This window comes from Balaenoptera ricei, chromosome 3, assembly GCF_028023285.1.
Source record: "Balaenoptera ricei isolate mBalRic1 chromosome 3, mBalRic1.hap2, whole genome shotgun sequence".
Taxonomy (NCBI): domain Eukaryota; kingdom Metazoa; phylum Chordata; class Mammalia; order Artiodactyla; family Balaenopteridae; genus Balaenoptera; species Balaenoptera ricei.
The window spans coordinates 116,468,048-116,482,488 of record NC_082641.1 but is presented as its reverse complement, the minus strand read 5'-3'; the positions used below and the strand labels follow the sequence as shown (position 1 = coordinate 116,482,488).

The 14,441-nt window shown below is 41.9% G+C and overlaps 1 protein-coding gene and 1 long non-coding RNA gene across 2 annotated transcripts in view; one reads left to right on the top strand and one right to left on the bottom strand.

Annotated features, from left to right (window-relative positions):
• LOC132363807 (uncharacterized) overlaps positions 1–922 on the bottom strand; it is a 38,577-nt gene extending 37,655 nt beyond the window's left edge. Inside the window, exon 1 of the long non-coding RNA XR_009502659.1 lies at positions 818–922. This is a non-coding gene — a long non-coding RNA (uncharacterized LOC132363807). The remainder of the gene's footprint in view (positions 1–817) is intronic.
• Positions 923–5,293: 4,371 nt separating this feature from the next.
• ETF1 (eukaryotic translation termination factor 1) overlaps positions 5,294–14,441 on the top strand; it is a 28,215-nt gene continuing 19,067 nt past the window's right edge. Inside the window, exons 1-2 of the mRNA XM_059917192.1 lie at positions 5,294–5,437; positions 5,599–5,702. Coding sequence (XP_059773175.1) covers positions 5,617–5,702 — 86 coding nt within the window. The 5' untranslated portion in view covers positions 5,294–5,437; positions 5,599–5,616. The remainder of the gene's footprint in view (positions 5,438–5,598; positions 5,703–14,441) is intronic.

Here is a 14,441-nt window from a genome sequence, read left to right as displayed (position 1 = left end):
TACCGTATGATCTCATTTATATATGGAGTCTTGAAAAAAACAAGCTCATGTATACAGAGAACAGATAGGTGGCTGCCAGAGGTGGGGTTGGGGGTGGGGTGGGAGTGACGGGGTGGGAGTGACAGGGGCTGAGTGAAATGGGTGAAGAGGATCAAAAAGATACAGACTTCCAGTTATAAAATAAATCAGTCTTGGGGATGTAATGTATAATATGGTGACCGTAGTTAATTATACTATATTGCATATTTGCAAGTTGCTAAGAGAGTAAATCTTAAAAGTTCTCATCACAAGAAAAAAAATTAACTATATATGGTGATAGATTTTAACTAGACTTATTGTGATCACTTCACAATATATACAAATATCGAATCATGTTGTATAGCTGAAACTAATATGATGTTATACGTCAATTATACCTCAATAAAAAAACAAAAAGTCTATCGGGGTATTAAAAGTACTTAAAAAAAAAAGACCCCCAGTAGTCTTGTTCCTTTCCTTTCTTACTGATATAGCAAAGTGTTTCAGGCTCAATTTGTTCATTTCTGCCTCAGTCCTATAAACAGCTACTTCTTTTATACAGTTATCTATCTATTTAACATTCCTATATCTTTTCTCCCCTAAAAAAAGACCATAAATTTAAGGACTGCACTACCTCTAAGAAGAATGTTCAGCACTTACCCCAGCACTCTGCTAGACAGAAAACTAGTACGCGGTAAGTATTTACGGAATTGAACTAAAAGATTAGCATCTGTCTAGCTATTCTACAAGGATCTCTACTGAGTCAAGACAGGCAGCACTGGAAACATTAAGCACTTACCTCCTCCCCAGGTGGTCCAATGGCATGGCTCAATCTCACTCTGCTAATTATTCTTTCGTGTTATGGGAAGACCTACTCCAGCTAGTGAGTGCTCCCTAGAACAAGGATTCTAAAAAAAGAAAAAAAATTTTTTCTAGAGCTGAAAGAATGAGAAAAAAAGTTCTCTATGTGCATTTTCTTAAAGTTGGAAATCATTATAAGGTAAAGCATTTAATGGTCCATATCTGCTTAATTTAACAAGGCTACAAATTAGTGTAAAGATGTTTGGTTATCTAGAGAGGAAACTGCTGTCATTCCTTAGTTGTAGTCCCCCTTCCCACTGAAAGGTTACATTTCACCACTAGGTGTCCACAGGGGAGGAAATGATACCTTACACTGGCCCATTTCAAGTCACTTTCACACACATCTGCACTCCACAATTAAGCAACTGTGCCTTATGTCAATTTACACAAATCTTCAATCCTTTGAGTTTTATATTGTACCATATAGGTCTTCTTCATAGACTTTTACTTACTGTAAGATTTTTTTATTTATTTAAAGATGGAATCTACAGAACTGCAGTCCTTAAATTCACTATGCTTAAGTACAGCCAAGAATTGAGGGCAGACTACACATTATTGACCTCTACTTCATGAACCTGTAAGCACTTTAGAGACAGTCTAATCCAGAGATTTTTCAAACTTTTTTATTTTTCTAGGCACAGAAACATTTTTTTTTTCTTTTTGAACAACATACTATATGTAAGTCTTTGATGGATGGACGGGGTTAGGGAAAACACACGCAGTTACTAAGATACCTAGGAAAACGTCATCCATTCTACTAATATAGTTAGGGTTATAAATACCCAATATTTTAAACTCCAACTCTGAAAAGTTCTAAATTTCTAACAATCATTAACACACCAGCCATAGAAGCAGCAGATAATATCCCACAGACCTATTTTACTGGTCCCCTCTTTCCACCAGAAGGAAAAAATCCCTAAGAATTGTACTTTGGATCTGTTCTTCCTTTAGTTTCTCAAACTTATTTTGTGCTAGAGAATGATGAAGTGAGTAGTGTCACAGATCCTCAATAGAAAGAGTATAGAAAACAGCAGAAGAGGACAGAACAAATTAGGAAAAACTAAAAAGAGAACTAAAATTCACTGGTGACACATGCTTGCTGTAAATGGTACTAGGAACTTCACACAAATTATTCAATCCAACAATAGTCCCAACAAAATAGATGGGATCCCCATCTTACAGACAAGAAAACTGAGATTCTACAAGATTTAAGAAGTGACTTGTTCAAGGTAAGGAGGAGAGTGAAGCCTCAACACTAAGACTTCCTAGCTCCAGAATTCTTTTAACAACCCCATTGACTTCCAGAAGAGCTATGGGTTTGCCTTAGCAAACCTTTCCACAACTATCCCTTCCCGCCTTCTCCAACTTGGCTACTCCTAAACTGGCCTCCACATTAGCAACCAATTATTTCATTCTGTACCTAACAGCACTTTGTTCTCAAGCTGCTATAGGTGTTTTCAACATCAAAACAATCCATCCCTCTCCTTTCCCCTGAATCCCCACCTATTTACTAGGAATGTCACCTATACCCCATATTTAAAATTATTACCTAATGTTAGAGCTGGGGGAAAAGTTCTGAGGTCATCAAGAACAAATCCTTCATTTTTCAGAGGACAACCTGTGCCTAGAGAGGTTATATATTCCGCATTTTGAAAAAAATCTTTATCACCGTTATATTACAGTAGGTTCCTCCTGAACACTGAATGGTCATGGCCTCCTCCTTGCCAAAGGAAATAGCATCCCTGTTCTATTCCTCCCAAATCTCTTCTACTAGAGATCCATGCCAGCTTTTGTCTCTAACACACTGATTTCCAACTCTAAGTGCAGAGATGGTGAATTTGCAGCAACTAGGCAAGTAAGCTTTTAGGGCTACAGTTAAACTGCCTGGATTTAGAATATTCTAAGAAAGAAATTGCAGGAATATTACTCAGCCATAAAAAAAGAACAAAATAATGCCATTTGCAGACACATGAATGGACCTAGAGATTGTCATACTTAGTGAAGTAAGTCAGACACAGAAAGGCAAATATTATATCACTTATATGTGGAATCTAAAAAAAATGGTACAAATGAACCTATTTACAAAATAGAAATAGAGTTACAGGTGTAGAAAACAAACTTATGGTTACCAAGGGGGAAAGGGGAGGAAAGGGATAAATTGGGAGACTGGGAATGACATATACACACTACTATATATAAAATATAGTAGTGTGTATATGTCATTCCCAGTCTCCAAATTTATCTAATAAGAACCTACTGTATAGCACAGGGAACTCTACTCAATACTCTGTAATGACCTATAAGGGAATAGAATCTACAAAAGAGTAGATATATGTATAACTGATTCACTTTGCTGTCAGCAGAAACACAACATTGTAAGTCAACTATACTCCAATAAAAATTAAAAAAAAAAACAAGTTGCATATCTTGGTAATCACTGAATTTCAAGGATTCAAAGGTTAACAAACAGCAATTCTATCTGGGATGTCATCATGCTTACTTCAGCATGAATCACAAAGAAAAGCCTGTGAGCTAGTCTGGAAAGCCTGTAAAGCCATCACACATGGACCTGAAGCAACACTATAAACATAAAAATGAGCAGGAAAAGAAAATCAAGGCAACCTAGCATAAAAAGTAGGAATTGGGGCAAAGGGAGTGAAGTAGGGAAAATCAAAGGACATGGTAGACAACCAGTCAGTAAGCAGTGTTTATGACTATTTAAGAAGGCCCATTACTAAGCACAGTGAATGGCACACAGTAGAAGTACAATAAATATTATGAGTTAACATATGCTGAAAATTACAAAATGGAACCTAAAGAAGAGATTCCACTCTGGGAATTCATTTGCTGGGGGAAAGAAGACTTGCCCTCCATGTCCTCACCCTGAGCAACTCCCTTTTACCTTTCTTTGCCTGAGCTTCCCAATGTATTAAATGGGGGTAAAAGCCCTATTTCCAAGGTGTGGACAAAGTTGAGATAACATGCAAAAAGGATTCAAAGCTCACACAAATGCAACCGCCTGAAAGGACCACTGGCATGTCTCATAAGCAATCTCAAATTTAATAAGCACAAGATGAAACTTTCAATAATCCCCCTCAACCTGCTCCTCATTTTGCCCATCTCAGTAAAGGAAACCATTTCAGTACTCTGGCCGTCGTCATTCTTGCTCTTCCTCCTCATCCAACCCATCATCCAGTCCTATCCATTCTAACCTTCAAATATCATTCACTTCTATCTGCACTGTCATCACCCTAATGTAAGCTACAATTATCTCTCAAATTACTGACCCTGCTCCAGCACACCAGCTTTTGCAGTTCCTCAAATGTGCTATGCTCCCTCCTGACAAACTCCTGTTCACCCTTTGGGTCTCATTCTAGAGTTTTCACTCACTCCTCATTCATTGCACTCTCACACCATTTTGAAGTACTTATGTATTTGTGCAATTATTTTCTTACACAAACGTATAAAATCACAAACGGCTATAAATCCAACAAAACTAAGAGCTCCACGAAGGTAGGCACTGTGATTTGTTCGGTTCTCCTCATGAAAACCGGGCCTGGCACACAGTTTAGGCCCAAATATTTGAATGACTCCAGCTAAGGTGGAGACATAAAGTAGCCAACTACAACTCCTAACTCAAAAAGACAGCTGCCCACGTTGCTTCAACACTCTCCCCACCTCCACTCTCAACAGCTCAGACCAAACCATTCATGGCATCAGATACCTCAGGTCTCCAACCTCAGACACCCCCTGCTTTCTCCACACCCCACCCCATAAAGTTCCAGGTCCAAAGAGAACCCCTCAGCCCTGGGGCGGGAAGGAACGTGCCTCTTTTGCCCCTGCGGGTGTCGGGGTGCCGGACTACCCAGGAGAAGTTTCCTAATCCGGACACCCTGGCCGAGCGTCTGAACACTAGTCCGCGCAGCCGTGACGCACTCAGGCCCGAGCGCTTCGTTAGCTATGAAGCAGCAAAGTGCGAGGCGCTTCTTTGAGATTTCTCAGACGCAATTTAAACCGCGCGTCCCGGCTCGAGCGTAAAGGCGTGTCGCAGACCCTCAGATGTCCATTCTATTCAAGAAGGTGGGACAGAAAACACGACGACCCACGCGCCTCGCCCTTTAAGAAACACCCCCGTTTGAGCCAGGCGGGGCTCCGAGTAAATCCTCGCGAGAGCCACCTGCTTCCGCCCGCTTCCTGCTCTCGGCTCTCCGGACCGGAAGGAAGGAGGTACTTCCCCCGCCCCCGGCTTCTACCTCACAGGGCAGCGCGGCCCCAGCTGCGGCCAATCGGCGAGCTCATCCTAGGCCACGGCCCAGAGAGCCAATGGAAAGTCGCGGCGCGCGCAGAGCTTCCTCTCTTCCTCACCGGCCCCCTCCCTTCCGCCTGCCGACTTCCACTCAGCCCCTGGCGGAGGAAGTGATGTCACAGGCCCCATGTGAGCGGATTGCAACACATGCAGCTGCCTGGAAAGAGGGAGCCGGTGTCCTACGTCAGAGCCGCCGCCGCGGAGCCGCCGCCGGGGAGGAGCAGCCGCTGCCGCCCAGGACTGGGCCCTTAGGTAAGCCATGGGGAGGGAAAGGCCAGCGACCACCGCGGCGGGCCGCGCAAGGCGGGAAGAGGAGGGACTCTCGGGGGTGGCGAGGAAGGGGGCCGCTCTGCCCCAGCGGCGGCGCTAACTCTGTGGTCTTGGTGTCTCCGGGCCCCGCCGGGCCGCTCTAGGGAGGAGGAGGCGAGAAGATGGCGGACGACCCCAGTGCTGCCGACAGGAACGTGGAGATATGGAAGATCAAAAAGCTCATTAAGAGCTTGGAGGCGGCCCGCGGGTGAGCGCCGCGTCTGGGCCCCCCCATGCCCTCTTGGTTTCCGGACCCCTCAGGATGGCCGCCCCCGCGCCGCATGGCCGGATGAGGAGAACCGGGCACTAGCCAACTCCCGCCTTCTGGACCTCTGGGTAGTAGCCCCAGTCCTAGGGGCGAAGGTCTGCGCGGTTGGTCCGAGAAGGGGCCCTTTCCCCTGTTAGGGCTAAGGGGTCCCGCTCCCGGGGCCCGGGCCACTCGACCCCCTTGTGGTAGGCCACTGCTACTTTTGTACCCCTCTCAGGCGCTTGAATCCAGAACCTCCCATTTTGAGCTCCAGGTGCTGCCACCCAACTCGGGTGCTGCTGGGGAAAAGGGCCCGGCCTTGCTTTCCGAACGCCTTCCCTGATTTCCTCTCTTCTCCTTCCTTCACTTTTCTCAGCCAAGCCTCATTAAAATGGCCTCCCCCTCCCGGGCTTCTGAGACCCGAGTGGGTGAAGTTTGGATGGGGTGGGAAGGAGGGGTTGTCAAGGACAACCTTTTTCTGATTTCCTCTGATTTCTCTGGGTCTTACAACTCTCCCAATATGACTTCCTCCAAGTCCTTTAATTACTCCGTAGCTTCTTGGTTTTAGCTGTTACAGGATCCCCCTGTAAACTGAAAATGTGTGCGGGGTCGGGGAGTGGGGGAGGCTTTGGTTGACAGGTGTGTATCTGTATATACAGGAGAAATTCCAGTTATGGGGCCGTTCATGTGAACTGTACCAACAGGGTCCCTTTTGGCCTCTCTCTGGAAGTCTTGGGGTAGAGGTGCTGATGTATTAGTATTAATGCTTGTTGAAATTCAGAACTGGATTAAGCGGGCTTTGAGGGTTTTTTTGTAAATTTGGGTAAGAAACTATTAGGTGTGTCCGTTTGGGGAAGGGTACACTAGGTTAAAACTGACTTTATATGCTCTTTTTTAATTAAAAAAAAAGTTGTTCTTTGGAGGAAGGTGTGTCAGAGGTATATCTGTTCTCTCACTATATTACTTTATTTTGTTCTTTTCCCAGTCATAGAAACTTTTTACTTACAGGAAGTAGGGGGAAAAAAGTGTTTGGAACATGACATATTTGTACGTCTTCAGCATTCTTAGAATAGCAGAGTGGCTTGTCCTGGGCCATGTTAAAAGTTGTTTTCAGTACAAGAATTGGACATTCTGGTTTCCAGCCCAGGTTTGTCTTTGCTTGGTAGATTTGCAATGATAGGATTCATCAAATTCATAGTTGTTACTGCTTTATGAAATAAAGTATGCTTAGTTCCATTGAAGGCCCAGGGCTAACAGTTTTGCCATTGTGTTGTTTTGTTTATAAATTTATTTATTTTTTTATTTATCTTTGGCTGCATCGGGTCTTCTTTGCTGCACACGGGCTTTTCTCTACTTGCGGCGAGCGGGGGCTACTCTTCATCGCAGTGCGCGGGCTTCTCATTGCGGTGGCTTCTCTTGTTGCGGAGCACGGGCTCTAGGCGCGCGGACTTCAGTAGTTGCAGCACGCAGGCTCTGTAGTTGTGACTCGCGGGCTCTAGAGCGCAGGCTCAGTAGCTGTGGCGCACAGGCTTAGTTGCTCCGTGGCATCTTCCCGGACCACGGCTCAAACCCGTGTCCCCTGCAGTGGCAGGCGGATTCTTAACCACTGCGCCACCAGGGAAGTCTCTGCCATTGTGTTTTGTTCCTAGTAATTAGTGACAGTTCTGTTTGGGGTGAAACTTCTGAAAGTTTAGTCCTCTTCAGTTACTGGGGCTTTTGCTCACTTTCTCTGATATGAATTGAAGGTAGCAGCTTATTTTTCATTCCGTAGGTTTGTTTTTCTTTGAATTTAATACGACATTCAGACCTAGATAATAATCTTAACCAGAACTTTAACACAGATGATTCTCTGCTACATGGTAGAATGAATAATTATTCCCCAAGTGTGAGAATACTGTACAGGAGGAGCAATATAGGTCATGACCCATTATGATGCACTCCCAGGAATTAGCCGGGTTCTTTTGTTTCACTAGCACCTGCTGTTACGTTACTTGAATCCTTCACTTGAGTATGGCTTTTACAGTTTGCTGTTGTTACTGTTGTTTAAAGCTGGATGTACCCCTTGGGTTTGTTCTCTTATTAGTTTAACTTTTTTTTTTTTTTAATATTTATTTATTTGGTTGCGCTCAGTCTTAGTTGCGGCACGTGGGCTCCTTAGTTGTGGCATGCATGTGGGATCTAGTTCCCTGACCAGGGATTGAACCCCGGCCCCCTGCATTGGGAGCGTGGAGTCTTAACCACTGCACCACCAGGGAAGTCCCTCTTGTTACTTTAAATCGAAAGCAGGTTCACACATTAGAATTTGAATACATTACATATTCTGAGGAAGTCTAAAATATGAATTCAAACTATAATTTGCTTCTTGTCCAAGTGAAGTGACATTGAAGATAACAGTGCTTAATAACAGCATTCCTTTTACAGCTTGATGAAGGAAGCTCATTCTTAAATTTGTTCCTACCCATGTTACCTAGCCACTTGAAACTTTTAAGCTCCTCTTTAAAGCTTTTAAAGACTTTAGTCCTTTGATTAGCAAAGTCCAGTAAAGTTTAAAGCATGCTAAAAATGAGGTTCTCTGCAGAACTTTTTTTCGAAGTAGTAGTTTTTATACAAGATTAAGCTGTCCTCTAAACAGTGTGGTTCATAATCATGTCCTGCTTTGCCTACTTTGCTTTTATTCAGGATTTGGTTACATCTTGATCCCATGAAAATGTAAAATCTTGGCCATCTCTGGGTATCAGTAAGGGAGTCACAAGTTTCTTCTGTTAGACTCAAACGGTTTTTGGTATATACCAATTTCTTTTTGAGAACAGCAAGATTGTATTATCATGGTTGAGTTGTGTTAGTCAGACTCATTAGATTATCATAGTGAACAGTGAGAAATGTCTTTCCTTCTTTACCTAATGGTAAAATACTAATAGGAGAAGCGTGATGGCCTTTAAGCACAAACTGGATGGCACAATGAATCTATCTGTGCTGGTGTTTAAGGGGCAAGTTGTGGGTTTCAGGAGAAAACAGGTTGTGTTCAAGCACGGTTATTAGCACTTACTGGCAGATTAGTAGAATGGCTTTGGAAATGAAGATTTCTTCTCCACTCCCCCCCCTCCCCCGCCCTGACACACACACACCCCCACCCCCCAGCAATTCTGGGCATGAGAGTCACAGATTGGTTTGTTTTTAACCCTGGCTCTTAAGGTATGCTGGGATAAGAGTAATTTTAAAATTGAGATAGTCAATATATGATTATCTTGATATATGACCCCAACGTAATGTAGCTTTTTTAAAGGGGAACCACCTGTAAAATGGTCTCACTGATTAAGTACATCTGAACAGAGTGAAGTTTCTAAGCACAATAATTTATTGCGCACTTAGCATGTTATAGACACTGTTAAGCAATACATTATTTTATTTAACCCTCACAAGAAGTGTTGCCACCATTTGGTGGGAAAGGCAAACTAAGGCTGCAAGGTTAAATATCTTACTTTCTGGAATGTAGCAATGCTCAGGATTTGAAACAATGTGCTATACTGCCCAATGGATATATTTTATGTTTAAAAAAAAAAATGCAAGACAACACTTACTCAAATTGTAATCTGAGCTATAACAGACTATTTTATGCTATGGAAAACCACTTACAGGAGCCAAAATGACTAAAATGGGGAACTTGCTAGGAGTCTTTTTGTAGTCTTTTTGTCATACTTAATTTTCTGAGTTAAAAAGAGTGTTACACATATAACTTGAATTTAAGTTGGGTGGAACATACGTATTTAGCTTCGTATAAGCCTGGTAGAATGTTGGTTTCTGTGTATGCTAGTAAAATAACCAGCTAATTCTTTTCCTATATATAAGTCCCACTTAAAGTTAATGATAGCTCTTCCCGGTTTACGATTGCTCTTGGCGTATTCTCTGTAGTTGGCTTAATAAGGATAAATGTGTACATAAGTCAACTGGAACTAGGACCATGTGGATGGAAACCATGGTTGTGGGTATTTTGAATAAGGAACTAAACCAGGTGAAGATATGTAGGAGAAAGGTAGATGGGAAATTTAGGTTGTTTTTTCCTAATGTTTTCTGAGGTAGCCGCAGAAATTGTGTTGGAAGCTTTATAGTTTTCAGGTAATAAAATCATAACCAGAGCCTGTTATTACCAAGGACAGTGGTGAATGTAACCAGGGAACAGACAAGGTTAACTTGGGCTAAATTGTGTCTGTGGGTATTAGAATATTTTTTCACTTACCTTCGGCAGGGACTCTTATATATTTCATATATAATGAGGACCCAGTCAGATAACCCATGTTTGAAGATCAGTGCAGTTTCTAAGCTTCATTTGAGTCTTCTGTGGTCTTTGGGCATTTTTAAAGCTTTTGTTAAAAACAACTTGTAGATATCTTGACTTTGAAGGAAATAAATTACCTGGCTTTACACGACTGTCTTTCCTGCCCCCAAATATAACTGGTGGGGGGACTCTTTTTCCTCTACTCTGAGTAGTTCTGATACTAGATGTGTGGTTTTTTCCCCCCACGCCAAGCAGTTCTCCAATTCTCACTGGACACCAACTGAGCATTCCTACAGTTGAATTTGATTCTGACACTACCCAGAGTTAGTGTCGGATTCCACTAGGTAACAGGCTCAGTCCCGCAAGACTGCCCATACTTGTGATGCCAAAGCAAGTCATACCCTACCCTACTTCTCAGACAGGCTATAATTTGGGGGTTCCTATGACTCCCTCCTTGGGTCCAGTAATTTGTTAGAATGGCCCAAAGATCTCAGGGAAACTATTTATGTTAACCGGTTTATTACAAAGGATATATAAAGGGTATAGACGAACCGCCAGATGAAGTGGTACATGGGGCAAGGTCTGGAAGGGTCCAAGTGCAGAAGCTTCTGTCCTTGTGAAACTGGGGTATGCCACCTGGGTTTACCAACCCAGAAGTTCATTAAATCTTGTTCAAGAGGTTTTTTTATAGAGCTTACTCTGCAGCTTCCCCTTCCCATAGGTCTGTGGATAGAGCAGAAAGTTCAGCCCTCAAAAACCTTAGTCTTTCTGGTGGCCAGCTGCATCCTAAGTCTGCCTAGGGGCCCCAACCTAAGTCACTTCATTGGCACTCCGTATGAATAACATAAACTCTCATCTCAGGAAATTCTAAGGGATTTAAGAGCTTTGCTAAAAGCCGGGGACAAAGACCAAAATCTCCACAAAATTCCTCACATTATATTGAATTAGAAGTTAGTAATTTTATGAGATCGTTGAATAGGTTTTTTAAATCTTAAAGACAAATAATACAGACAGATTGTTTATATGATTCGAATAAATTAAAGTATCTAAAATTGTTTGGGTACCTTTCCCAAGTGAAAATTGTTGATTAGTAGAACACTCACCTAAATGACACTTGGAACGTTCTCAAAGCGATGAATTTCAGGTACTTTTATTTTTACTTTTGTTCTCCATATCCTTAAAGAGCTGGCTGTAACTAGAGTGATACTTTGTAGTTTTTCCTACTGATACCAGAATATTCAGGCTCTTAAAAGGCTTTTTTCATCCTGTGTTCTGGCTTCCCTGCCCCTCCTGTCTCTGATTGTTGACAGACAGGTAAAAGACCCCACTAGAGAAAAGTCAAGAATTAGAATATTTTTAATTTCCTGAGAAGAGATGAGTGTAGAACAAATAACTACAGAGGTCTTGGTGGCTTCTCACTAAGGGGTCAAAATACAGATGCCACCAACAGGTCTGAGCCATGAGAAGAGAGCAAGAAAGAGGTAGTAAAGGAAGAGGAGGAGATAAGAGTAGGGTGTGGTGGTGTTCCTCAGTCCATTCCAAGTGTCATAGGCCTGCTTAACTCAGATCTAGTCCTAACAGCCGCTGTATTCTGGCATGGTGTTCTGTGCACTGTGAACCTAATGAACAATTACTTTCTTTGAATTTCAACTCTTGACAGACTTCTCATTGTAATGGCAGATACACTTATCCTTCCAGGAAAGGAAGGCTTGCTCTGGACACATTCCTAGGTAAGCAGGAGTACCTAATTAGAATACCGTTTAAGGCAGAATGCAATGTAGGTCTCCAGGGCCCCCCCCCTTCTCCCCCCTCCCCCCAACCACACACACACCAGTTGGACCCCTTTAGCAGAGGGCCCTTTTTCTTTGAGATTGGGGTTGAGGGTGTGCTCAGTGTGGCAAACCTTTCAGAACATGTTTGGTTGTGAGAAAACTTAAAATGTGGGTTTTGTAGCAGTGCTAAATGGTTTTAGATCCTATTTAAAGAGTCAGAAGGAGAAATTTGCCTCTTTTCCCTAGACCTACTGCTGGAACTGTCCCCCTGAGAACTTGGGCAGCAGAAATTTTTTCTGAGTCCAGCCTGTTCTCCAGGGATCTCAGAATAGAACCTTCTTCTAGAATACATTCGATAGGTGTCTCTTAATTCTTCAGCAGCCCGCTCTTTTAGTGAGGGGAAGAAAGGATTTAGAGGGGATTCAAGGTTCCTCTTTCCAGCAAGTTGGAAATTATGAGATTTCTCTTTGGGGCAGCTGTCCTCAGAGAGCATGATGAAGTTCCCTCTGATAACAGCTTTCTCTTATGCCACTGGACATACTTCGAACCCTAGCTTACTGCCTGTCAGGAATGAAAATTTCCTCTTTTTTTTTCTTTTTCTGAACAGGTATCTTTTTCTTTGAATCTAAGTGAATCGAGATAAACAATGATTATTCTTTTTCTCACTTCTAAACATAACTGAGTTTGATTAAAAGCCATAATTTCATTATTATTATTTTGGCTACAAAGATAAAAACACTTGATTCTTTTACATTGATAGATTGATCAAGCTTTCTGTGCTTTAATCCAGCCATCTCTCTTTTATCTCCTTAATTTGTATGTAATAGGTGTCTTATAAGTATTTACATGTTCGCTTTGTCCTTTTTTTTAACCTCCAAGTTGTTTTATGTCTTTTTTAACACCAATTTTTAGACATGTAGCTTTCATCCAGTGTATACTTTGTCTTTACTCATCACCATCTTTTCTACCCAGTTCAGAGGACTTGACGTTTTCAGGTGCCTGACAACAACTTCTTGTCATGCAGATAACCTGGGGGGTACTGGTCCTCCTGTACTCTTCTGTTTTCACATTTTTGTTTTATCCTTTAAGGTCTCCTTTAGAAGAATGATCCTAGTCAAAACAAAAGATTGTCTTTTTCTTGCCATGTCTGTGGCCTTGTAAATTAGATTTTCCCCCGAACTCACATCTAAGTATATGAAAAACAAAGCCCACAAATGTATTTTTTACTATTAACCAGTCAGCTTACAAGCTTCATCAAACATCCGCTGTAGGTTGGACATTTATACATTTAGGGGAGCAGTGTGTAATACCATGAGAATGGTCTGACACACAACCTTGGAGTGATAATATGAACCATTTCTGGCCCCAGAATAACATGGTACATGTTGAAGGAGATGTAGTGTAAGCAAATGATTTGGGTCTTGAATGAGGCATTGGGCATTGTCAAAAACGGACAGATTGTTTAACTACTTGAGCAGATTTCCTAGGCAAGGCAAGTGTTTCAAAGAATGTTACTGTGGGCATTGGTATTATTTGGCTGATACGGTATCTTTGATACACTGATGTAGTGGAGCTGTAACTGATCTGAGACTTTGAAATGGTCACTGAAATTCATTCTTGATTAAAAGCCAGTTAGCCTAAAATTAGATTCAAAAGCTTTGTGTTGGTCGATGGTTGGTGAGCTGTCAGGGTATTGAAATAGTGCAGAGTATTTGCATATATGTGCCTTGTTGGTAAAGTTGGCTTGACAGAGTTTGACAGTCCCAACACCAGTTTGCCTTTCAGCCTAAATAAACTTTAGTTTGCAGGTAGTGAAAATGTACTGATCCCCAAACATTAATTCCTTAATACCTCTGGATATTTTTAGCTTTTTACTGAAGAAGAAAAAAAGTTTTCTTCCTATTTGGCTATCCCATTCTCTGACATCTTCTGGCCTTTATGACTCTACTTAAGCAAGAAGGCTCCTCGGGAAAGACAGGGTTAATCAAATAATGAAACTAGTTTTCTGAAGATGGGTTGAATAGCATACATTTTGGCTCCTCACAACAGCTCTGTGAGAAAAGCTATTACTGCTATTTCATGGATGAAGAAATTTGAAGTACAGAGAGATTAAGTAGCTTGCCTAGTATCACAGTCTAGTACGGGGCAGTGCTAGTAGATTCTGTTCCCACTTTCATGATTCCAGAGCCTCTGATCCTAACTATTGTACCACACTGCCTTGCTCTTTGATTAGTATTTCTTTTGCTGAATAGAAACATCTATTCTCTTCTGAAAGGAGGATTCTTGTCCAAGGAGATCTGCAGTTTACTAGAGGGAGCAGATCTGTGGAGACTGAGGCGTAAAGATAAAAGGGAAGAGGCACGCTGTTTGCAAATGTACCCTAGGAAGAATTTGGGTACTGAACATTTTTGTTTTTGTTTTTAACATGTTTGTTTTTAATGAGGATCATTGGTGAGGGAAAAAACTTAAGTTTTAAATCCTTCCCCAGAAGCTCATTTGTGTATTAGAAAGAAGATTAACAGGAAGGCTGTGGCTTTTCTTTTATTCGAAAAGTACTTGCATAGTGGCCAAGAAAGATAAGAAGTGGACTTTCTCATTTATACAGTCCTGTGTAGAACACTGGTTGTTAGTAAGTCCCTAATGTTGGTTGTGATT